Genomic DNA, 24684 nt, shown 5'->3' on the forward strand with positions numbered 1-24684 from the left:
TTATTATTTGTGTAAGACCACAGCTATCAATTATAGTCTGGAGCGCCACGCATGGAGGGTCCGATGGGGTATTCATATGGATATTAAAGTCCCCCATTATGATTATATTGTCGGCGTGAGTCACTAGATCAGCAACAAACTCTGAGAATTCACTGATGAAGTCCGAATAGAGCCCAGGGGGTAGATAACAGCCAGGTGGAGAGGCAGCGGTGTGACAAACCTCAAAGTGAGCACCTCAAACGAGTTATATTTATTATTTAGGTTAGGTGTAAGATTATAGTTTTCATTGTATATTAGTACGACACCCCCTCCCCTTTTAAGAGGTCGGGCAACATGTGTATTGGTATAGTTAGGAGGAGATGCCTCATTTAGCGCAAAAAAATCGTGTGGTTTGAGCCAGGTCTCGGCGAGACCAACGACGTCAAGTTTGTTGTCTCTAATGACTTCATTAACTAATAACGTTTTGGAAGATAATGATCTTATGTTTAAAAAGCCCATATTATAGGTAGTGGGCTGTTTTGAGGATTGTTTGTTGAAATTATCCGAAGTAGCAATATTAATAATGTTGCGTTTATTATGCGTATTGCACTTTAAATAGTTTCGACCATATCTAGGAATTGATACGACGGGGATATTCATATTGTTTGCTTGATGTTGCGATAAACTGAACGCATCATAGTTAGCTACCTCAGTACAATGTATGTCTGCCTCTGACACGGTCACAAAAGAAAAAACATTATGTGAGTTGTGTTTTATTCTAAGAGAATTGCTATGTGTGCAGGGATTATCCAGCCTGACGCCGGATAGTTCTAGTTTAAATGGCTTCTTACTCCACACTTCTTTGGTTAGCTTTACTCTTTGTTGTTAGCCCCGCTCGGCATCCCCGCTTCTGCTTCCGCTCGCACCGCTTATGTCGTCTCCATTGGCGGTCACCGCTAGCACTTGACTCCGCTGCTACAAAGGCCGCTCGATGTAGCCCACGAAGTATTCCCATGCTAGCGAGGAGGTCCACCGTACATGCATCTTTCAGTCTATAACGACCCGATCCATCCACATCCAGAATTGTCTGTCGGTCGTATGTGATCACAGAGTGTTCACGCTTTGAGCCAGCCATGAAATTGACAGAAATGACGGGTGTTTTTTGCCAAATCGCTCTACACTCCCAAGAGCGTTAGCATAGCTGCAGCATTCCCATGCGCCGCCATTTTGATCAGCCGCACCAGACTATAAGTCGCAGATATATATGTTGTCAAATGAGTTACTTGCATTGAAAAATTCTGCAAATTTTTATTTACATAACTTAATTGATTCCAAACGATGTCTGTAACACGGCAGTAAAAAGACTGATCAGACAAACAGAAGTCATCGTCATGGACCCACTAGCTGCGGAAGCTAGCTCTCCAATCAGCTAAACAGACTCAATAACTCCACAGTGATGTTTTGGTGAATTTCCTGAGAAATTTGTGAAACTGAGACAATACAATAAGAATGGTAATAATACTAACACAAACACTCGTAAAGGTGTATTAGCTAATGGTAACCATGCTCGTTTTACTACATTACGATAGCAGATACAAATACGCATGAAAACACTCCTACAGACATCACACATGGGACGGTTTAGTAAGTAAGAATTGTTTTAGTTATATTGTAAAACTTACAAACGTTGCTTGGAGTGATGAATGAAGAATCCATATGAGTAAGACGGAACGGCACTTGTACTTCCGGTTCAAAGCTTTAAACGGCAGAAAACAATTGTGGGTGTTCACCCAGCAGCACCTGCTGTGAGCGAACTTGTTCAAAAGATGGCGCCAGAGCACAAACAATAACACACCTTTTCAGTGTGTTTGCAGAAAACTATTTGCATTACGGCCGTCAGCGAAGAAAAATCCATAAATTAGCCGCACCGTTTTACAAGCCGCAGCTTTCAAGTTTATTCACAATACCATATTACAATTACAACAGTAGTGAATATCCATTTAAGGATGGTGGTAAGTGAAAGGGTCCCCCAGATAAGCTAGAAGAAGCTTTTGGCAGGGGGACCACAGGGCAATATATGCATGGAATGCTGAAACATGGTGGCAAGCACAAAACCGCTATATGATAAACACAAAATAGGAGCACTAAAGCAAGCATACACATACATACATACATACATTCATTCAACCACGCACAACCCAACAGTAGTCTACCCCACATGAGGCATTAGAGATAGGTGGTTAATAGATAAGATTTCAGTTTCTTTTTGAAGTTGGAGAATGAATACAGCATCCTGAGGCTCTCATCAAGCCGGTTCCAGATCTTTGGTCCCCTGCATACAACACTTGGAGCAGTACAAGCCAGTAGGCCATGTTTACCTGATATCAGGTCAAAGTTACGAGTGTTGTGGGCATGCTGGGGACGATAGATAGGAACCAAGCTACAGAGCCTAAGATTCAGCCTGTGGATGACTTGATAGGTCAGACAAGCATTGTGATAAATATTGAACTCTCATTCTTAAGAGATGATAATTATGGAATAGATGTCGAGTGGGGGCATTAAACTTGGACCATGACAGGGCCCGTATGATTTTCTTTTGCATGGATTCTAATTTGTGAAGGTAGCTAGGGAAGGTGTTACACCAGATGACATTACAGTAGTTTAGATGTGGTTCAAAGAGAGTTTTGTATAGAGTAAGTAGAGCATAAAGAGGAAGATAATGACAAAGGTGAAAGAACAGGCCAACATATTTGGATAATTTGTATAACAGATGGCTAATGTGACAGGGAGTTTGCCCAACCAGTCTACATGTGCTTTGTGGACTTGGAGAAGGCATTCGACCGTGTCACTCGGGAAGTCCTGTGTGGAGTGCTCAGAGAGTATGGGGTATTGGACTGTCTGATTGTGGCGGTTCGCTCCCTGTATGATCAGTGTCAGAGCTTGGTCCGCATTGCCGGCAGTAAGTCGGACACGTTTCCAATGAGGGTTGGACTCCGCCAAGGCTGCCCTTTGTCACAGATTCTGTTCATAACTTTTATGGACAGAATTTCTAGGCGCAGTCAAGGCGTTGAGGGGATCCGGTTTGGCGGCTGCAGGATTAGGTCTCTGCTTTTTGCAGATGATGTGGTCCTGATGGCTTCATCTGGCCGGGATCTTCAGCTCTCACTGGATCGGTTCGCAGCAGAGTGTGAAGCGACCGGGATGAGAATCAGCACCTCCAAGTCCGAGTCCATGGTTCTCGCCCGGAAAAGGGTGCAGTGCCATCTCCGGGTTGGGGAGGAGACCCTGCCCCAAGTGGAGGAGTTCAAGTACCTAGGAGTCCTGTTCACGAGTGAGGGAAGAGTGGATCGTGAGATCGACAGGCGGATCGGTGTGGCGTCTTCAGTAATGCGGACGCTGCATCGATCCATTGTGGTGAAGAAGGAGCTGAGCCGGAAGGCAAAGCTCTCAATTTACCGGTCGATCTACGTTCCCATCCTCACCTATGGTCATGAGCTTTGGGTTATGACCGAAAGGACAAGATCACGGGTACAAGCGGCCGAAATGAGTTTCCTCCGCCGGGTGGCGGGGCTCTCCCTTAGAGATAGGGTGAGAAGCTCTGTCATCCGGGGGGAGCTCAAAGTAAAGCCGCGGCTCCTCCACATCGAGAGGAGCCAGATGAGGTGGTTCGGGCATCTGGTCAGGATGCCACCCGAGCGCCTCCCTAGGGAGGTGTTTAGGGCACGTTCAACCGGTAGGAGGCCACGGGGAAGACCCAGGACACGTTGGGAAGACTATGTCTCCCGGCTGGCCTGGGAACGCCTCGGGATCCCCCGGGAAGAGCTGGAAAAAGCGGCTGGGGAGAGGAAAGTCTGGGTTTCCCTCCTTAGGCTGCTGCCCCCGCGACCCGACCTCGGATAAGCGGAAGAAGATGGATGGATGGATGGATGGATAATGTGTAGGGGAGTAACGGTACACAAAAATTTCGGTTCGGTACGTACCTCGGTTCAGAGGTCACGATTCGGTTAATTTTCGGTACAGTAAGAAAACAACAAAATATACATTGTTTGGTTATTTATTTACCAAATTTGTAAACAATGACTTTATCCTTTTAACATTGGGAACACTATAATAATTCTGCCCACGTTAATCAAAGTTAAACTCCTTCAAGTTATTGCTCAGATTAAATAAAATGACAAAACGTTTCTTCTACATATAAAAAGTGCAACATTAAACAGTTTCAAGTCAACTCATCATGCTTAATTTATTACAGCATTTGGGAAGCCTGTAGTTGATTTTTATTATGTAAATGTTATATTTTTATCAACATGTGATAGCAGGGACCCTGCCATTCAAAACTAGGCTGCTGCATTACTAATGATTAATGTAACTATAGCTGAAAAAATAGTACAATAGTAATAGGAGAGACTATTCATCCCTGAACACCATGGAGTTCATGTAGGCTTAATGATGTACTTACATTATTATATCAACTATCAGAGACAGAAACTTGTCATTTAACATAATGTCCTTTTTTGCTGCTTCAACACAGCTCAATCAACACAGAAAAAGGTAAAGTTAAATAACAGACAGACAGGGCTTTGCTGTCCGTAACACACACACACACACACACACACACACACACACACACACACACACACACCCCGCAAAATGAGCTAACGTTACGCTAAAAGCAAATTAGCCTTCACCTCAAGCCAGGACTGCGAGCGAGCTGAGCTGCCTTCTATATTTCTAGAAGGTCAACGGGCGGCTCATAGTGATGTTACTAGTAGTTGACTGGGAGGTGTTTATTATAATTTGGGGAGAGTCCGCTGCCTGATACTTACCTGCTAAACGCAGTGCGCTCTGAATATGCACTGCTGATTGGCTGTTACCGCTCTGCGTGTAACCAATCAGATGGTTGTGTGGGTGGGACAATGCTGCGTGCTGCAGAGTACTGACAGAGACAGGCAGAACAAAGCGGAGCAGCTTGTTAAGACTTTAGCTTAGCAACTACTTAATATGTTCATGTGGAAACTCGTTCGGTACACCTCCGAACCGAACCGAAACCCTTGTACCGAAACGGTTCAATACAAATACACGTACCGTTACACCCCTATATGGAGAGTGCTCAGTATTTGTCCGGTTTTTATTAGAACGAAATAAAATAAAATGTGTTTTATTAACATTAAGTGAGAGCTTATTGCATTTGAACCAGGAATCCACTTTCACAAGCTCTGAATTGACAGTTTCTTGTAGATCGAGTAGGCTCCTGTGTGAGGTAAACAAATTTGTATCGTCAGCAAAAATTATTTTATGAAAAGTTTCGGAGGAGTTCACGAAATCATTTATGTACAGGATGAAAAGTAGAGGCCCCAAGATGGATCCCTGGGGAACCCCATAATCTATGGTCATACAAAGTGTAGGAAAAAAGTAGCGGCTTGTAGTCCGGAATTGACAGTAGATTGCTTTCATTTATTAGTCTGTGGGCTTTTATGCATTACATTAAGGGAACAACCTGAGTGTTATTGGGTTGTTGCATCAAAAAGAAGAAAAATGTCATGCTAACTCTCAGGAGATTCTTTGTGGACCCTCGTAAGCCTCCTGAGTAAATCCTGAACACGGTATGCCAATTAGCGGCCTAAGCCGCCATACATCCCCTCACAAAGAACCATTGATTCAGACCTGAATATTTACACTGTTTGCTCCAGCATTCCTCCTCCAGCCAGATGATATCTTATTTTGAAAGGACTTTCAGTGTACACATTAATGTGGACAGAATCCCCACGTACCATCCTCTACCTGTGCATCATGTCGGGTTTTTAGTGACTTTCCTTCCCCGCTTACCTGCCTCTGTCGTGCTTGTGCCTAAAATAGGCAAGGATTGCAGTGGGACGGTGCACGCAGCAAAGGGGCCGAGTAATGTTTTAATAGATTTCCTTCTTGGATCGCTGCGGGTCGTGCTGCTCTTCTGCCAAGACAAGCATTCCAGCGGCACAGCAGCGCCGTGTGGGGATGGGATCCTGATCAGAAACGAGCCGTGGAAAAACTCCACTCCACCAGACCCAGAGCAGTTCTCATATGTCGGCCATATTGTCAAACCACTGAACTCTGGCTCATTAAGTACACGTCAATGAGGGCGTTGTCGATGGAGAACTAATATAAACTGCTGTTTCTGTCTGCGTTTGTAGGTGGCGCTGTTGGGAATCGACACCTGTGCTGCATTTGTGGACCGCCTGGGAGAGCGCTTCAGAGGGCACCTGGGCACAGGTGAGAGCTTTAACTCTTTCAAGAGGTGGTGCAACAAAGTACTAGTTATGTAGTAGAGAGTGTCACTTTCTGTGGGTGTACAGAATGTATAGTGGCGGCCCCTGTGGGCTGTTTGAAAAGGCTTTGAAAGACACGCTCGCATACATATATAGCACATGCTAGAGTGTAACATATAAGACATGCTAGCCTGTGTGTTGTACATACATAAGACATGTTAGCATGCATGTAATACATACATGACTTGTTCGCATACATGTAATACATACATAAGACATGTTAGCATACATGTAATACATATATAAGACATGTTAGCACACATGTAATACCTACATAAGACTTGTTAGCATACATGTAATACACATATGACTTGTTAGCATACATGTAATATATACATAAGACATGTTAGCATACGTGTAATATATATATAAGACACGTTAGCATACGTGTAATTAGGGATGGGCGATATGGCCTTTTTTCAATATCTCGATATTTTTAGGCCATATCGCGATACATGATGTATATCTCGATATTTTGCCTTAGCCTTGAATGAACACTTGATGCATATAATCACAGCAGTATGATGATTCTATGTGTCTACATTAAAACATTCTTCTTCATACTGCATTAATATATGCTCATTTTAAACTTTCATGCAGAGAGGGAAATCACAACTAAGTCAGTTGACCAAAAGTGTATTTATTAAAGAGTTATTAAGCAGTGGCACAAACATTCATGTCATTTCCAAAACAGAAAATGCAAGATTGTCAGAGACATTTTAAAACAAGCTATTAGTGCACTTTTGTGCATGATGTCACTAAGATGACATATCAAAACAACACTAAATTAAAGTGCACTTTTTGTACAGAACGCCACTACAATAGTTTAAAACAAATAAAGTGCACTTTTGTGCATGATGTCACACACGATATTTCAATAACTGTTAAATATAAATGAGCTGCATAATATGAAATCAAATAGTGTATGTCCTTCGCTATGTGGTAGGTTCCTGCGGACGTTATCTCCTTATGTCGTGGATTATTTTTTTCATACAGTGTTGATGTGGAAATGGTTGCCTCAGCATTTTGTTGGTGTGGCACCGAACGGAGATGTTGACATGCGGAGTAAGCACTCTTCATTCTCTAGCGCAGTGGCCCCCAACGGTACCGGTCCGTGGACCGATTGGTACCGGGCCGCGGCCGCACAAGAAATTAAAAAAATATATAAATAAATAAAAAATAATAATTATTATTATTTTTTTTTTTTATTAAATCAACATAAAAAACACAATATATACATTGTATATCAATATAAATCAATACAGTCTGCAGGGATGCAGTCCGTAAGCACACATGATTGTATTTCTTTATGACAAAAAAAAAAAATGATGCTACATATTAGCAGTAATGCTTTTGCCCCACACTTGACAAATTACGGTTGTCTTTTCGACATATTCCCACTTGAAGCCAAACCACCGCCAGACGAGCACCCCCTGCTGTTTTTCTTAGGAATTAATTCTTCCTTCATGTGTTACCAGATTCGCACCTTCTTTCTCTCGTATTACCACTCGCACAAACAGCTAACGTTACCCGTGCTGCTACCTCTCTGCTCCAGGAGGGTGTATACGTATGTGACGTATGTAAGAAGGTGCGCTTGATTATGTCTCTGTGAGAAGGAGAGACTAGAAAGAGTGAGAAGAGCCTGTAGTGTAATGCCCGCAGCTAAAAGCAACTGCGTGAGAATGTATACTCGAATATCACGATATAGTCATTTTCTATATCGCACAGAGACAAACCCGCGATATATCGAGTATATCGATATATCGCCCAGCTCTAGGCCAAACTATGAAAAAAACTGCGACTTATAATCCGAAAAATACGGTAATTAAATTTAAAACCTGTACTTTTCAGTTGAAACTAAAATATTGATCATTTAAAGGCCTACTAAAAGCCACTACTACCGACCACGCAGTCTGATAGTTTATATATCAATGATGAAATCTTAACATTGCAACACATGCCAATACGGCCGGGTTACCTTATAAAGTGCAATTTTAAATTTCCCGCTAAACTTCCGGTTAAAAAAAGGCCTATGTATGATGACGTATGCGCGTGATGTCAACGGTTGAACCGGAAGTATTCGGACACATTGTATCTCAATACAAACAGCTCTGTTTTCATCGCAAAATTCCACAGTAATCTGGACATCTGTGTTGGTGAATCTTTTGCAATTTGTTTAATGAACAATGAAGACTGCAAAGAAGAAAGCTGTAGGTGGGATCGGTGTATTAGCGGCCGGCTGCAGCAACACAACCAGGAGGACTTTGAATTGGATAGCAGACGCGCTGTCCGATGCTAGCCGCCGACCGCATCGATGATCGGGTGAAGTCCTTTGTCGCGCCGTCGATCGCTGGAACGCAGGTGAGCACGGGTGTTGATGAGCAGATGAGGGCTGGCGTAGGTGGAGCGCTAATGTTTTTATCATAGCTCTGACGAGGTCCCGTAGCTAAGTTAGCTTCAATGGCGTCGTTAGCAACAGCATCGCTAGGCTTCGACAGGCGGCACAGCATTAACCGTGTGGTTACAGGTCCAGTGTTTGGTTCGGTGTCTCCTGATAGTAGTATTGTTGATCTTCTGTCCATCCTTCCAGTCAGGGGCTTATTTCTTTTGTTTCTATCTGCATTTAAGCACGATGTTATCACGTTAGCTCCGTAGCTAAAGTGCTTCACCGATGTATTGTCGTGGAGATAAAAGTCACTGTGAATGTCCATTTCGCGTTCTCGACTCTCATTTTCAAGAGGATATAGTATCCGAGGTGGTTTAAAATACAAATCCGTGATCCACAATAGAAAAAGTAGAGAGTGTGGAATCCAATGAGCCCTTGTACCTAAGTTACGGTCAGAGCGAAAAAAGATGCGTCCTGCACTGCACTCTAGTCCTTCACTCTGACGTTCCTCATCCACGAATCTTTCATCCTCGCTCAAATTAATGGGGTAATCGTCGCTTTCTCGGTCCGAATCGCTCTCGCTGCTGATGTAAACAATGGGGAAATGTGAGGAGCCTTTCAACCTGCGACGTCACGCTACTTCCGGTACAGGCAAGGCTTTTTTAATCAGCGACCAAAAGTTGCGAACTTTATCGTCGATGTTCTCTACTAAATCCTTTCAGCGAAAATATGGCAATATCGCGAAATGATCAAGTATGACACATAGATTGGATCTGCTATCCCCGTTTAAATAAGAAAATTTCATTTCAGTAGGCCCTTAAATAAACTACAAGTTAAAAAAAGGCATGGACATTTTTTATTTATTTTTTTGCATCGAAAAAATATCGAACCGTGACACTAAAATATCGAACCGAACCGCAAATTTTGTGTATATCGTTGCACAACGAGTTTTGACACACTTTCACACACAAGTGTGCAGCGCTTCACAAGTCGTGAAGTGAGCTCACACAATCGCAACGGAACCGATATGTGACTTCTAAATACCACATAAATGAGACATATTTAGCCTTTTTTCTCTTTTGTTCTCACTTCCACTCCATCTCCTCGGACTTCCCCCTACATGTTAGTGCCAATGCCAGCCTTGCTGTGTGCAGTCAAGGTGTCACATCTGTCTGTGTCAGCCGCACTGGTCCTTGTCACAAACAGTCCCCCTCATCCAGACAGGCACACACACACACACACACACACACACACACACACACACACACACACACACACACACACACACACACACACACACACACACACACACACACACACACACACACTGTCAGCTGTGTTTGTCTGACTCATCTTTATTTTTTATTTTTTTTCCCTCTTGCGTTTGATTTGTGTGTCTCCTGGAAACGGCAACCAAATACTGTGCGATACATGCAGGGAGAAGATTGCATCATTGAGTGAAACTAAGTGCGTTGTATTGATCTCGCTGTGAAAAGTGGGTGTTGTTGTTATCTCGCACTAAGTTCCTACAATCTTTTTTTTATTTTTTTATGTGACTTTTGTTGCCGTGACAACCTGCTGTTTTGGTAGCGTAGCGCACATGGGCAGGAAAAGGCCAGATGACATCACTCCATTGCCTCCCTGCTCGTGTTTGTTATTATGCTGAAGTGAGTTTTAAAGTTCCGGACTCTGGAACACTGGAATTGTTCAAACTTGTCCCTGACTAACGCTGAACACCTTTTAAGGATACATGTTAATATATACTGTTCAAAAGGGATTTTTTTAGGATTAATTTTTAAAAATATTTGACCACAATTGACCCACGCCCACTGACTCATCGGTGTCGTTTGCACGCTGTCCACATGAGGGCAGCCTTCATTGTTCTTGTTGTGTTGCCAGTCAGTCAAGCGCTGCCATTTTTCTCTGTTTTTGTATTTATCACACGTTCCGTCTGTCATCGCCTTGTTCTCCCTCTGTTTCCCTTCCTTTTGTGTGTAGTCCTGCCAGCGCTGGTGGACCGACTGGGAGACGGAAAGGACCAAGTCCGGGAGAACAGCCAAGCGCTCATCCTCCGCTGCATGGAGCAGACGGCCTCGCCCATGGTGACGCTCCCAGACGCACAACTCACTCATCAAGCCTGAATGTCATAGATTTCAACCTGATTGGAGTAGTTAGCCAAACAGAACCAAGGGCCGGGCGATACAGCTGAAAACTAGCACAATATAAGGGTTTTATATCGGTCCATCGATGATTATTGATATTTTTTCTGACCTATGGAAAATAAGGAGCATTTTTATGTCAAATGTAACCTTCCTCTGATTATACCCGGCAGCTATCAAGGCAAAAGGGAAATGTCAACACAAGCATGGAAAACAATGTACCGTATTTTTCTGAGTATAAGTCACTCCGGAGTATAAGTCGCACCGGCCGAAAATGCATAATAAAGAAGGAAAAAAACATATATAAGTCGCACTGGAGTATAAGTCGCATTTTTTGGGGAAATGTATTTGATAAAAGCCAACACCAAGAATAGACATTTGAAAGGCAATTTAAAATAAATAAAGAATAGTGAACAACAGGCTGAATAAGTGTACGTTATATGAGGCATAAATAACCAACTGAGAACGTGCCTGGTATGGTAACGTAACATATTATGGTAAGAGTCATTCAAATAACTATAACATATAGAACATGCTATACGTTTACCAAACAATCTGTGACTCCTAATCACTAAATCCCATGAAATCTTATACGTCTAGTCTCTTACGTGAATGAGCTAAATAGTATTATTTGATATTTTACGCTAATGTGTTAATAATTTCACACATAAGTCGCTCCTGAGTATAAGTCGCACCGGCCAAACTATGAAAAAAACTGCGACTTATAGTCCGAAAAATACGGTAAACAAAATAGTAAAATCGCATTGGACACTTAACAATAAGCTCTTAAAATGAAGGTGCAAAACTAAAGAATATGTAAGAAATGCTTAACAAAGTGTAAGAAAATAGTGCAAGATGTGAAACTTGATAACTATTTTCTGCAGGCTTAGTGGCAGGAAGTTACAGCAGTGCTGTAAAGAGTAAGCGTGGTTAAGGCATGCTTGCCAACCCTCCCGATTTTCAGTGCCCCTCCCGAAAATCTCCCGGGGCAACCATTCTCCCGGATTTCTCCCGATTTCCACCCGGACAACAATATTGGGGTCGTGCCTTAAAGGCACTGCCTTTAGCGTCCTCTCTCACCTGAAAAGGAGACTATTATATATGTCTCCATTATCCATAGGTTTATCTATAACCCATAAAGTAGGCAGGCACGGAGCTATTTTTTCAGCGTGTGTTTATTCCAGCCGGCACGTTAATACACTGACACGCAACATACAGATTCCCATCGTGCATTGCTTCAAAACTACGGCAAGTAGTAATGTCCAAAAACATAACCGGGACGAAGCAGAAGAACGAAGAAGAGACATGGCGACGACTAGTAAGAAGAAGAAGTACGCTTGCAAGTTCCAAAATGATTGGCAAAAATAATTTCAGTTCATCCAGGACAGCTCGAATTCGGAGGTCTCAAGGTTGCCAAGTATGGGTTAAAGTGGTGTGGTATTAACGGTCTTGGTGGGGATGAGCGCCTTGCATCATTTACAGACCACATTGGTCTGACTACAGTCCCTTTTGGAGAAAAAAAAGTGACTTTTCTCTTTTATCCACAATTTCTTCATTTTTACGTTCCTTTCTCACGCCATGCAAAGAATCAACCGCCAGACAACAAGATGGCGCATCCAAACTTGATAGTTGATTCTGTTACCTGATTGGCTGTTAGCGTGATCACTTCCTGCGTTACTCGGTTACCAGAGAGCGAGTGCCTTTGTCCGTGCAACCAACCTTGCTTCCATACTTCCGCTTTCTTCTGGCGAAGACGGGGGGGAAAGTATTGACCATTTTATCGAACACAGTTTTTATTGATATCGATTACGTGTCTATCGCAATTTATATTAACATCGTTTTATCGCCCAGCCCTATTTAAATGTAAAAAACGACCAGGATAAATATATACATACAGTATACTGTATATAAATAAGACCCTCACAACTAATAATTTATTGTTTTTGATAGGGATGCAGGATATTCTCGGCTGCCGATATTATATTATTGTGTCACACTGATATTCAGATTATGAAAAATCCATCAATCAAATGAGCCGATAAATTAAAAAAAAAAAAAGCTTAGCTCCGTGTTTGTCGTTGGTCTCTGTTGTGGCTTGTGCTTCTGCCTGGCTCCTCAACCCCTCCCCTCCCCAACGGTTTGGTCGCATATTAGTGATGTCATGATACTGCGTGCACAGGCAAGAGTAGTTCTGCAGACAAAAGTGGAGAATTAAAGGCGAGCTGCAACACAAAATCTGACAGGTCATCCAAAAAGTCACTTTGGTGAAGATTTATGGAGGCAGTACCAAGCGGCCTGTGCTGCTAAGACCAGACTTAATGTTAATAGCAGTGACCGCAGCAAGCGTAAAGCCACAGGACCGATGACGAAGCCCTTGATGAGAGGCAACAGTTTGAAAGAAAATAACTAGGGGTGACATAACGATGATAAAATTAGTAATTGTTTATTTTTGGTGTCATCTGGAGGCACATGCTTTAGTTACATAGTTACCTTTTATGAACAAATGAAAAAACTAAGTGGCGTTAGACCACCAGAGCACTAAGGGGCCCATATTTGTATACACAGCAGTGTTTCCCATAAACTGCCAAGATACCTGTGGCGGTAGGGGCGTGGCTATGGGCGTGGTCACCATGACATCATCGAGTAATTTGCATAATTTACTACAATGATATGATTTTCTCTAAAAAGGCTAAAAAAATGTATACTTACTAATTAATAACAGTTTTGTTTTAAACGTCCATCCATCCATCCATCCATCCATTTTACAATATAATTACAACACTATGTACATATTTATATACAGATTTTAACAATAAGTTATTCACTGAAATATATTTATTAATTGCGGTTCTTCCAAAAAATATATCTTATAAAAATATAAAAGCTAAAATGTCTCTTAAAGCTCTGCCCCTTTAATTAGTGCATACTAAATAATTTTACTTTAGCCTGCTACTACAACCATATTATTTACCAGCAACATAAAGTGAAACAGAGGCAGAGGTTTCCTGCCACAGTCAGTAACAAATAAACAGAAAACAGTAGTGGTGGTAGATAGACACAAAGCTTCATCAAACATCTGATCCACTGAACAAAGAGCTCCAAAAATCTTGATCCTACACTTCTCTTTTGTTAAGTAAATCTGAACAGCCGATATGGGCATCTACATCAACTATATAATTTGCCTGAGAAGCTGGACAGGACAAAAAAAAAAAAAAATCTATTTGTGGCGGCCTTAATTCTTTCGTGGCGGGCCGCCACAAATAAATGAATATGTGGGGAACACTGCACAGTGCATCCTGATTCACAGCTATGGAGGTTAATTTCTGTATTTATTATGAAAGCTTTTTTTTTTTTTACACAGAATTTATGAAACAGAATTTTTTGCGTTTGAGTTTTGGGAACTGCATTTTTTTGCCCCAAATTATGTCGACGATTTCATTGAAACAAAATCAGTGTTTTAAAATTCAGTGTATAAAAATTCAGTTTAAATAAAATCTTTTTTTGAATTTTAAAACTGAGTTTTTTTTAATGAAATTGTCCGCATAATTTGATTTAAAAAAAATAAATAAAACATTCAGTTCACAAAATTCAAACGCAAATTTTTTTGGATAAATTCAGTGTTAAAAAAAGCCACAAAGACGCAAATTGACTTTCATACAGTGCTTTTCTTGTTCCACATTTTGTTATGTTACAGCCTTATTCCAAAATGGAATACATTATTTTTTTGTCCTCATACACACAATACCCCAAAATGACTATTAAAATTTTTTTTTTACATTTATGCAAATTTAAAAAAGAAAAAGTTTTAAAAAAAGATTTTAAATTTAGATAAGTATTCACAGCCTTTGCCATGGAGCTCAAAAGTGAGCTCAGGTGCAAATTGTTTCAACTGATCATCCCTGAGATGTTTCTTCAGCTAAATTAGAGTGTGCCTGTGGTAAACTGAATTGGTTGCATATGATTTGGAAAGGCACACACCTGTGCATACAAACCAAGAATGAAGTCCAAGGAATTGTCTCTAGACGTCTAGGCAGAGATCTGGGCAAGGGTGCCTTGAAAGTCCCAATAAGCACAATAAGACGTTTGGAACCACCAGGACTCTGGAGCGATCAGTGGAGGAGGTGCATCAACAAAGTATTTCACGAAGGCTTTCAATACTTCTCTGTGATTTCTTAGTTTTAAATTTTTAACATTTTTGCCAAAATATCTTTAAAAAAAGGTTTTTACATCGTCATTGGGTATTGTATGTAGAATTTTGAAGACAAAATAATGCATTCCATTTTGGAATGGCTGTAACATGAAATATAGAAAAAGTGAAGCGCTGTGAATACCGCACTGCATGTATCCTCTGTGGTCGTTATGGGCGCCCTCTTCTGGACACCACAGGAATATGTCCTGGTCACACCCCCTGGAGGGAGCATCGGGTCGTCAACCTGCTCCGTAATCTTCTCAGCTGCTGTCAAGTGACCTGCCGTGATCTTCCCACTCACGCTTCGCCTCTCTCCCTCCTCACAGTACGTCTGGGAACGACTCCTTCCTTCTTTTAAACACAAGAACTTCCGCAGCCGAGAAGGACTCTGCCTCTGCCTCAGTGCCACGCTCGGATTGTAAGTACATTTATTTTTTTAGCGTTCTCCAGTGAGATCTTGTCAATGACTATTACCATACATTGTTATAGATCCAATATTCTAAACGTCATTTCCACCAAATCTCATATTACATGATTTGCCTTTAATCTTGTTTACAGACCTAACCATCACCTCCACAAGCTCGCCCCATTTTCTTAAAGACTCTCTGGGATTAATCTCCTTAAAATGTGGGTCAAGGTGGCACATGTGCTGCACGTCACATGACCTTAATTCCTGCACACTTCTTTCTTCTGCCGTCTTTTAGCATCCAAATCTGTTCTCCATTACTCGAATCCTCGCACGATCCTCTATGATGTTTTACTTTTCTCAAATCACGTTGCCAAACACAACATCACCCCGCTCCTTCCCCCATCTGTAGACATATTTCCCCCCCGTGACCACAGTCTCACTCACAGATTCCATCTGAGAAAGTCAATGTGCTGAGACAGCGTATTCTCGCAATTTTATCGCCCTAAAAGTCCCCTTATCTTGCTTGCGTTGTGTTGTGGCTTTGTTGCTCGTCAAGTTACTGGCTTACACAAAACACACTAACGTGTAGTAGTAGTAGTGATATTGTACGAGTAATGTATTGTATGTAATGTAGTAGTAGTTATGTATATTGTACGAGTAATGTATTGTATGTAATGTAGTAGTAGTTATATTGTACCAGTAATATATTGTAAGTAATGTAGTAGTAGTAGTTATATTGTACGAGTAATGTAGTTCTATTATACAAGTAACATATTGTAAGTAATGTAGTTGTAGTTATACTGTACCAGTAATATATTGTAAATAATGTAGTAGTAGTTATATTGTACGAGTAATATATTGTAAGTAATGTAGTAGTAGTGATATCAGTGTTTCCCATAAACTGCCTATGTGGCTATGGGCGTGGTCACCATGACATCAAGTCGAGTAATTTGCATAATTTACTACAATGATATGATTTTCTCTAAAAAGGCTCAAAAAATGTATACTTACTAATTAATAATAACAGTTTTGTTTTAAACGTCCATCCATCCATTTTACAATATAATTACAACACTATGTACATATGTATATACAGATTTGAACAATAAGTTATTCACTGAAATCTATTTATTAATTGTGGTTCTTTCAAAAAATATATCTTATAAAAATATAAACGCTAAAATGTCTCTTAAAGCTCTGCCCCTTTAATTAGTGCATACTAAATAATTTAACTTTAGCCTACTACTACAACCATATTATTTACCAGCAACATAAAGTGAAACAGAGGCAGAGGTGTCCTGCCACAGTCAGTAACAAATAAACAGAAAACAGTAGTGGTAGTAGATAGACACAAAGCTTCATCAAACATCTGATCCACTGAACAAAGAGCTCCAAAAATCTTGATCCTACACTTCTCTTTTGTAAAGTAAATCTGAACAGCCGATATGGGCATCTACATCAACTATATTTGCCTGAGAAGCTGGACAGGACCAAAAAATAAAAATAAAAATGTTTTAATTTAAAAAAAATAATAATATTTTTTTTGTGGCGGCCTTAATTCTTTTGTGGCGGGCACCCACAAATAAATGAATGTGTGGAAACACTAGATATTGTACGAGTAATGTAATGTATGTAATGTAGTAGTAGTGATATTGTAGGAATAATATATTGTAAGTAATGTAGGAGTAGTAGTGATATTGTACGAGTAATATATTGTAAGTAATGTAGTAGTAGTGATAGTGTACAAGTAATATATTGTATGTTATGTAGTAGTATTTATATTGCACGAGTAATATATTGTATGTAATGTAGTAGTAGTAGTTGTACGAGTAATGTATTGTATGTAATGTAATAGTAGTTATATTGTATGAGTAATATATTGTAAGTAATGTAGTAGTGATATTGTACAACTAATATATTGTAAGTAATGCAGTAGTAGTGATATTGTAAGAGTAATATAATGTATTTAATGTAGTAGTAGTGATATTGTACAAGTAATACATAATATGTAATGTAGTAGGAGTAATATATTGTATGTAATGTAGTAGTAGTTATATTATAGAGTAATATATTGTAAGTGATGTAGTAGTAGTGATATTTTACAAGTAATATATTGTAAGTAATGTAGTAGTAGTGATAATGTTCGAGTAATATATTGTATGTTATGTAGTAGTAGTTATATTGTACGAGTAATATATTGTAAGTAATGTAGTAGTAGTGATATTGTACGAGTAATATATTGTATGTAATGTAGTAGTAGTTATATTGCACGAGTAATATATTGTATGTAATGTAGTAGTAGTAGTTATATTGTACGAGTAATATATTGTAAGTAATGTAGTAGTAGTGATATTGTACGAGTAATAAATTGTAAGTAATGTAGTAGTGATATTATGCAAGTAATATATTGTAAGTCATTGCTGATTACTACAGCAATTTCAGGATGAGGGTCTCTTCCGGACCAACAACATCCAGTTGGCACAAAGTGGAGATTGGTATTATTACAGGGTGTACTATCTCTGTGACACTGTTCTCACTAGCTATGAACATGCTCACCAAGTCTGCTGAGCCAGAGTGCAGAGGGCCCCGCACAAATTCCGGACAAAGGCAACCACCCATCAGGGCATTCATGGATGACCTCACAGTCATGACAGAATCAGTTCCAGGCTGCCGTTGGATTCTGAAGGGACTTGAAAAGTTGGTGGAGTGGGCCCGGATGAGTTTCAAACCCCGCCAAATCCAGATCAATGGTGCTGAAGAAGGGGAAGGTGGAGGACAAGTTCCGGTTTAACATCACAGGCACGGCCATTCCAACTATCTCAGAGAAGCCAGTCAAGAGCTTGGGCAAGGTTTTTGACTGCTCTTTGAGAGACACAACCTCCATCCAGTCGACATGCGCTGAGCTGGATGGCTGGCTGAAATCCGTGGACAAGTCAGGCTTACCTGGGAAGTTTAAAGCCTGGATTTACCAGCATGGCATTCTTCCCAGGATCCTGTGGCCCCTCCTCATCTACTCGTTCCCCATCTCGACAGTTGAGATCCTAGAATGGAGGGTCAGCAACCACCTCCGGAGATGGCTGGGACTACCTAAGAGCCTGAGTAGCATTGCACTCTACGGGAACAGCAACAAACTGCAGTTGCCTTTCAAATCCTTGGAGGAGGAATTTAAGGTAACTAGAGCCAGAGAAGTGGTACAGTACAGGGACTCAAGTGATCCAAAGGTGGCCAAAGCAGGGATCCAAGTGAGGACTGGCAGGAAATGGAGGGCAGAGGAAGCAGTTCAAGAGGCAGATGCAAGGCTGCGACACAGGAGCCTGGTTGGAGCAGTCACACGGGGTCGAGCTGGGCTAGGATCCTTTCCAACTCCCCAACTGAACACTAGGGGGAAGGAAGGCCGACGTCTTGTTCAGGATGAGGTGAGAGCGGCAGTGGAGGAGACAAGAACCTGCAAGGCTGTTGGAATGAAGCAACAGGGAGCTTGGACAAGATGGGACAATGCGGTTGAGAGGAGTGTGACCTGGGCTGAGCTTTGGAAAGCCGAGCCGCAGCGCATCAAATTTCTCATCCAGGCAGTGTATGATGTGCTCCCAAGCCCTTCAAACCTGCACACATGGGGCATAGCAGAGACACCAGCATGCCCACTGTGCTCCAAGCGAGGAACCCTGGAACACATCCTCAGTTGCTGTACAAGGGCACTTGGAGATGGAAGGTACAGGTGGAGGCATGACCAAGTCCTGAAGACCATCGCTGAAGCCATTAGCACAGGACTGGCATGGGCAAAACAGTTCCACCCCTCCAAGAAAACCATCGCCTTTGTCAGAGCGGGGGACACGCCAACTCCTGCTAGTAGAACATCAGCAGGCATCCTGACGTCTGCAAAAGACTGGCAGTTGTTGGTGGACCTTGAAAACCAGCTGAAGTTCCCCAGCCTCATCGCAGTCACCACCCTGCGACCAGACATTGTCCTTGTGTCTGAGTCCACCAAACAAGCTGTGCTACTGGAGCTGACAGTCCCGTGGGAAGATCGCCTGGAAGAAGCCTTCGAGAGGAAGCTCTCCAAGTATGGTCAGCGACTGTCAATAGGCTGGTTGGAGAGCAAGGTGTTTTCCTGTGGAGGTTGGATGCAGAGGATTTGCAGCCCGTTCCTTGGTCAGAGCCTTCAGCAGTTTGGGCATCGATGGAGAGAGAAAGAGGAGAGCCATCCGCAGTACCACCGAAGCGGCGGAAAGGGCCTCGAGATGGTTGTGGCTCAAAAGAGGAGATCCTTGGAGTCATGGTAGCTAGCGAGCCGTCTGGACACAAGCCGGGGGATTTGATCACCCCCGGTTGGGTCGCTTGGAGGAGGGCGTATGACCAGTTGAGAGACCCGAAACGCCCGGTGAATCCAAGAGGTCACTGAGGATGTGTCCAGACTAAGCATCAGTAGATGTATGTACACAACAGTAAGTAATGTAGTAGTAGTGATATTGTAAGAGTAATATAATGTATGTAATGTAGTAGTAGTGATATTGTACAAGTAATAAATTGTAAGTGATATTATGCAAGTAATATATTGTAAGTAATGTAGTAGTAGTGATATTGTAAGAGTAATATAATGTATGTAATGTAGTAGTAGTGATATTGTACAAGTAATACATAATTTGTAATGTAGTAGGAGTAATATATAGTATGTAATGTAGTAGTAGTAGTAGTGATATTGTACAAGTAATATATTGTATGTTATGTAATAGTATTTATATTGCACGAGTAATATATTGTATGTAATGTAATAGTAGTTATATTGTATGAGTAATACATTGTAAGTAATGTAGTAGTAGTAGTAGTAGTAGTAGTAGTGATATTGTATGAGTTATATATTGTAAGTAATGTAGTAGTGATATTGTGCAAGTAATATATTGTAAGTAATGCAGTAGTAGTGATATTGTAAGAGTAATATAATGTATGTAATGCAGTAGTAGTAGTAGTGATATTTTACAAGTAATATGTTGTATGTTATGTAGTAGTATTTATATTGCACGAGTAATGTATTGTATGTAATGTATTAGTAGTTATATTGTATGAGTAATACATAATATGTAATGTAGTAGGAGTAATACATTGTAAGTAATGTAGTAGTAGTTATATTACAGAGTAATATATTGTAAGTAATGTAGTAGTAGTGATATTGTACGAGTAATATATTGTAAGTAATGTAGTAGTAGTTATATTGTACAAGTAATATATTGTAAGTAATGCAGTAGTAGTTATATTACATAGTAATATATTGTAAGTAATGTAGTAGTGATATTGTACAAGTAATATTTTGTAAGTAATGCAGTAGTAGTGATATTGTAAGAGTAATATAATGTATGTAATGTAGTAGTAGTAGTGATATTGTACAAGTAATACATAATATGTAATGTAGTGGGAGTAATATAATGTATGTAATGTAGTAGTAGTTATATTGTACAAGTAATACATATGTAATGTAGTAGGAGTAATATATTGTATGTAATGTAGTAGTAGTTATATTACAGAGTAATATATTGTAAGTGATGTAGTAGTAGTGATATTGTACAAGTTAAAAAGTGTATGTAATGTAGTAGTAATTATATTATATTAAGCAGCAAGGCTGTTTCAAAAGTACTGATTCAGTACTAGTATCAGTTCAAATGTAAACGATGCCATCCCTACTTTCAACTCAGCCAAATGTTTTGCAGATGCCTGGAGCTTACCTCACACAGCTAAACTGGCCTGTTAGAGTCGCGGCGCTAATGTTAGCATCTTTTTGCAAACGGCTGACACTGACGTGCGAATTGTGGAGCGAGTACCTGCTAGTAAATCATGCGATACAGGAGCCGATGCAGCTACACACAGGGTAACCTGAACTGCTGATGCTGTGTTTTGAGTGGACGTACGAACTGGCATGTCCAACAAGGCTACGTTGTCGCCTTTGTGCATTCACGTCACGTCTTTAACACTCCTGGTGTGTGTCTTGCAGGTACGGCTCGCGCTCGCTGAGCCTCAGTAAAATAGTTCCTCATCTCTGCACTCTCACTGGAGACCAAAACCCTCAGGTAAGAAAAGAGCTACGTTACTTCAATCAATCAATCAATGTTTATTTATGTAGCCCTAAATCACTAGTGTCTCAAAGGGCTGCACAAGCCACAACGACATCCTCGGTTCAGATCCCACATAAGGTTAAGGAAAAACTCACAACCCAGTGGGATGTCAATGAGAATGACTATGAGAAACCTTGGAGAGGACCGCAGATGTGGGTGACATAATACGTTACAGTAATCGAGACGAGACGTAACGAACGCATGAATAATGATCTCAGCGTCGCTAGTGGACAAAATGGAACAAATTTTATCGATATTACGGAGATGAAAGAAGGCCGTTTTAGTAACACTCTTGATGTGACTCAAAGGAGACAGTTGGGTGGAAGATAATACCCAGATTCTTAGATACTTCTATCATTACTGTTATTAGCAAGGAGATGCACTTGCGCGTGTGTGTTTGAGGGGAGATTAGAGCAGGGAGAAGTCTTCAGCCTCCTGCACCCCAAAGCTGAAATTTGCTGCTGTCGTCTACCCGGTGATTATCCACCACCACCCACACGCTGTCCCGACCAATCAGCATCCTAAACGGGGCCGCCCACCCTCATCTGTTCCCCAACCTTTTCACAAGCATCCCAGCATCCAATCACAGAGGGCTTCAGGTTGGAACAAAATAAGTGCGAAAGGCCCTGCAGGCCTGCAGATCATGGCCACCGACTGAAGACCTGATTAAAAAAAAAAATGAAATTGAACATGTTACTGCTTGTAACCAAGCAGCAATAATGTCTGTAATTACAGCTACTGTTTTAAAAGCAGTATGGAGCATGAATTTTAGAGTTCTAAAAGCAGTATGGAGCATGAATTTTAATGTTCTTAAAACAGTATGGAGCACAGTGTTTCCCATAAACTTCCAAGATACCTGTGGCGGTGGAGGCGTGGCTATGGGCGTGGTCACCATGACATCATCGAGTAATTTGAATAATGTACTATGATTTGATTTTCTCTAAAAAGGCTAAAAAAATGTATACTTATCAATAATAACAGTTTTGTTTTAAACGTCCATCCATCCATCCATCCATCCATTTTACAATATAATTTTATATACAGATTTGAACAATAAGTTATTCACTGAAATATATTTATTAATTGTGGTTCTTACAAAAAACATATTTTATAAAATATAAAAGCTAAAATGTCTCAAAGCTCTGCCCCTTTAATTAGTGCATACTAAATAATTTAACTTTAGCCTACTACTACAACCATATTATTTACCAGCAACATAAAGTGAAACAGAGGCAGAGGTGTCCTGCCACAGTCAGTAACAAATAAACAGAAAACAGTAGTGGTGGTAGATAGACACAGAGCTTCATCAAACATCTGATCCACTGAACAAAGAGCTCCAAAAATCTTGAACTTTAGACTGCCATCAGTTTTACTCCCTACACTTAACCATGTGTTTCCTACTGCCTGCAGACTTTGCACCCTTTGTTATATACACATGTTGTGTTGCTAATATGAATACATTTAATAAAGTCAAATACAAATATCAATCAATCAATCAATGTTTATTTATATAGCCCTAAATCACAAGTGTCTCAAAGGGCTGTACAAGCCACAACGACATCCTCGGTACAGAGCCCACATACGGGCAAGGAAAACTCACCCCAGTGGGACGTCAATGTGAATGACTATGAGAAACCTTGGAGAGGACCGCATATGTGGGTAACCCCCCCCACCCCCCTCTAGGCAACAAGAGAAGTATCCTACACTTCTCTTTTGTAAAGTAAATCTGAACAGCCGATATGGGCATCTACATCAACTATATGATTTGCCTGAGAAGCTGGAGAGGACAAAAAAAAAACCAAAACATTTTTTTTTCATTTTTATTTGTGGCGGACATAATTCTTTTGTGGCGGGCCGCCACAAATAAATGAATGTGTGGGAAACCCTTGAGCATGAATTTTAATGTTCTAAAAGCAGTATGGAGCATGAATTTTAATGTTCTAAAAGCAGTATGGAGCATGAATTTTAATGTTCTTAAAGCAGGCAGAGCATGAATTTTAATGTTCTAAAAGCAGTATGAAGCATGAATTTTAATGTTCTTAAAACAGTATGGAGCATGAATTTTAATGTTCTTAAAGCAGTATGGAGCATGAATTTTAATGTTCATAAAACAGTATGGAGCATGAATTTTAATGTTCTTAAAGCAGTATGAAGCATGAATTTTAATGTTTTTAAAGCAGTATGAAGCATGAATTTTAATGTTCTTAAAACAGTATGGAGCATGAATTTTAATGTTCTTAAAACAGTATGGAGCATGAATTTTAATGTTCTTAAAACAGTATGGAGCATGAATTTTAATGTTCTTAAAACAGTATGGAGCATGAATTTTAACCAAATCTTAGTCTTAAAACGGTAGGAAGCATGGCCGCCTTAGCACAAACAACATCGCACCATTTCAATGTATTTGCTTGTGTTTTATGAAAAGTGTTTGCATTGATGCCGTCAGCGAAGAGAAATCCATAAATGAGCTGCACCGTTTTTATAAGCCGCAGGGTGCAAAGCGTCAAAAAAAAAGTAGCGACTTATAGGTATATCCATTTCTTGCTATAAGGAAACGCTAGCGAGTAGGACAGACTGTTTTGGTCGGATCTTCCAGGGTTTTCTACGCCAACTAGTGGTGGGGAGGCTCTTAACCTGGATTTTTGCCAAGAGACATCCTAAACAACGGAAAGCCGGGGGGCCCTGTGTACACTGTATATCACTGCCGCTGCAAGGGGCCTGAAAAGCTTGAATGTCAACTTAAACGTCGTTGATGTTTCCCGTAGGTACGAGAGGCCTCCATCACAACTATCGTCAACATTTACCGTCACGTTGGCGAGCGGGTACGAGCGGACTTGGCAAAGAGAGGACTGCCTGCTGCACGGTAAGTCGTTTTTTTGTGTGTGTGTGTCTCTCTCTCTCTCTTCTGAGCATTTGTTTACCACACACACACACACATGCACACACACACACACACACACACACACACACACACACATGCACACACACATGCACACACACACACGCACACACACGCACACACACACACACACACACCGTCCGGTCAGTCCCAGGCCATGCCATGCACCACTCTGCCCTTCACGCACACAGAGACACTTTTTATTCCGAGCACAATGCTGACTGGCGGTGGTTGGAGGGGGGGTGATGGGGGGTGGG

The 24684-nt window shown here is 40.9% G+C and overlaps 1 protein-coding gene across 1 annotated transcript in view; it reads left to right on the plus strand.

Annotated features, from left to right (window-relative positions):
- The window catches only part of clasp2 (cytoplasmic linker associated protein 2), a 178680-nt gene that overhangs the window by 16927 nt on the left and 137069 nt on the right, over positions 1-24684 (plus strand). The window contains exons 2-6 of the mRNA XM_062047295.1: positions 6150-6228; positions 10669-10772; positions 15345-15436; positions 21408-21483; positions 24294-24391. Coding sequence (XP_061903279.1) covers positions 6150-6228; positions 10669-10772; positions 15345-15436; positions 21408-21483; positions 24294-24391 — 449 coding nt within the window. The remainder of the gene's footprint in view (positions 1-6149; positions 6229-10668; positions 10773-15344; positions 15437-21407; positions 21484-24293; positions 24392-24684) is intronic.

Source organism: Entelurus aequoreus, linkage group LG05 (genome assembly GCF_033978785.1).
Source record: "Entelurus aequoreus isolate RoL-2023_Sb linkage group LG05, RoL_Eaeq_v1.1, whole genome shotgun sequence".
Taxonomy (NCBI): domain Eukaryota; kingdom Metazoa; phylum Chordata; class Actinopteri; order Syngnathiformes; family Syngnathidae; genus Entelurus; species Entelurus aequoreus.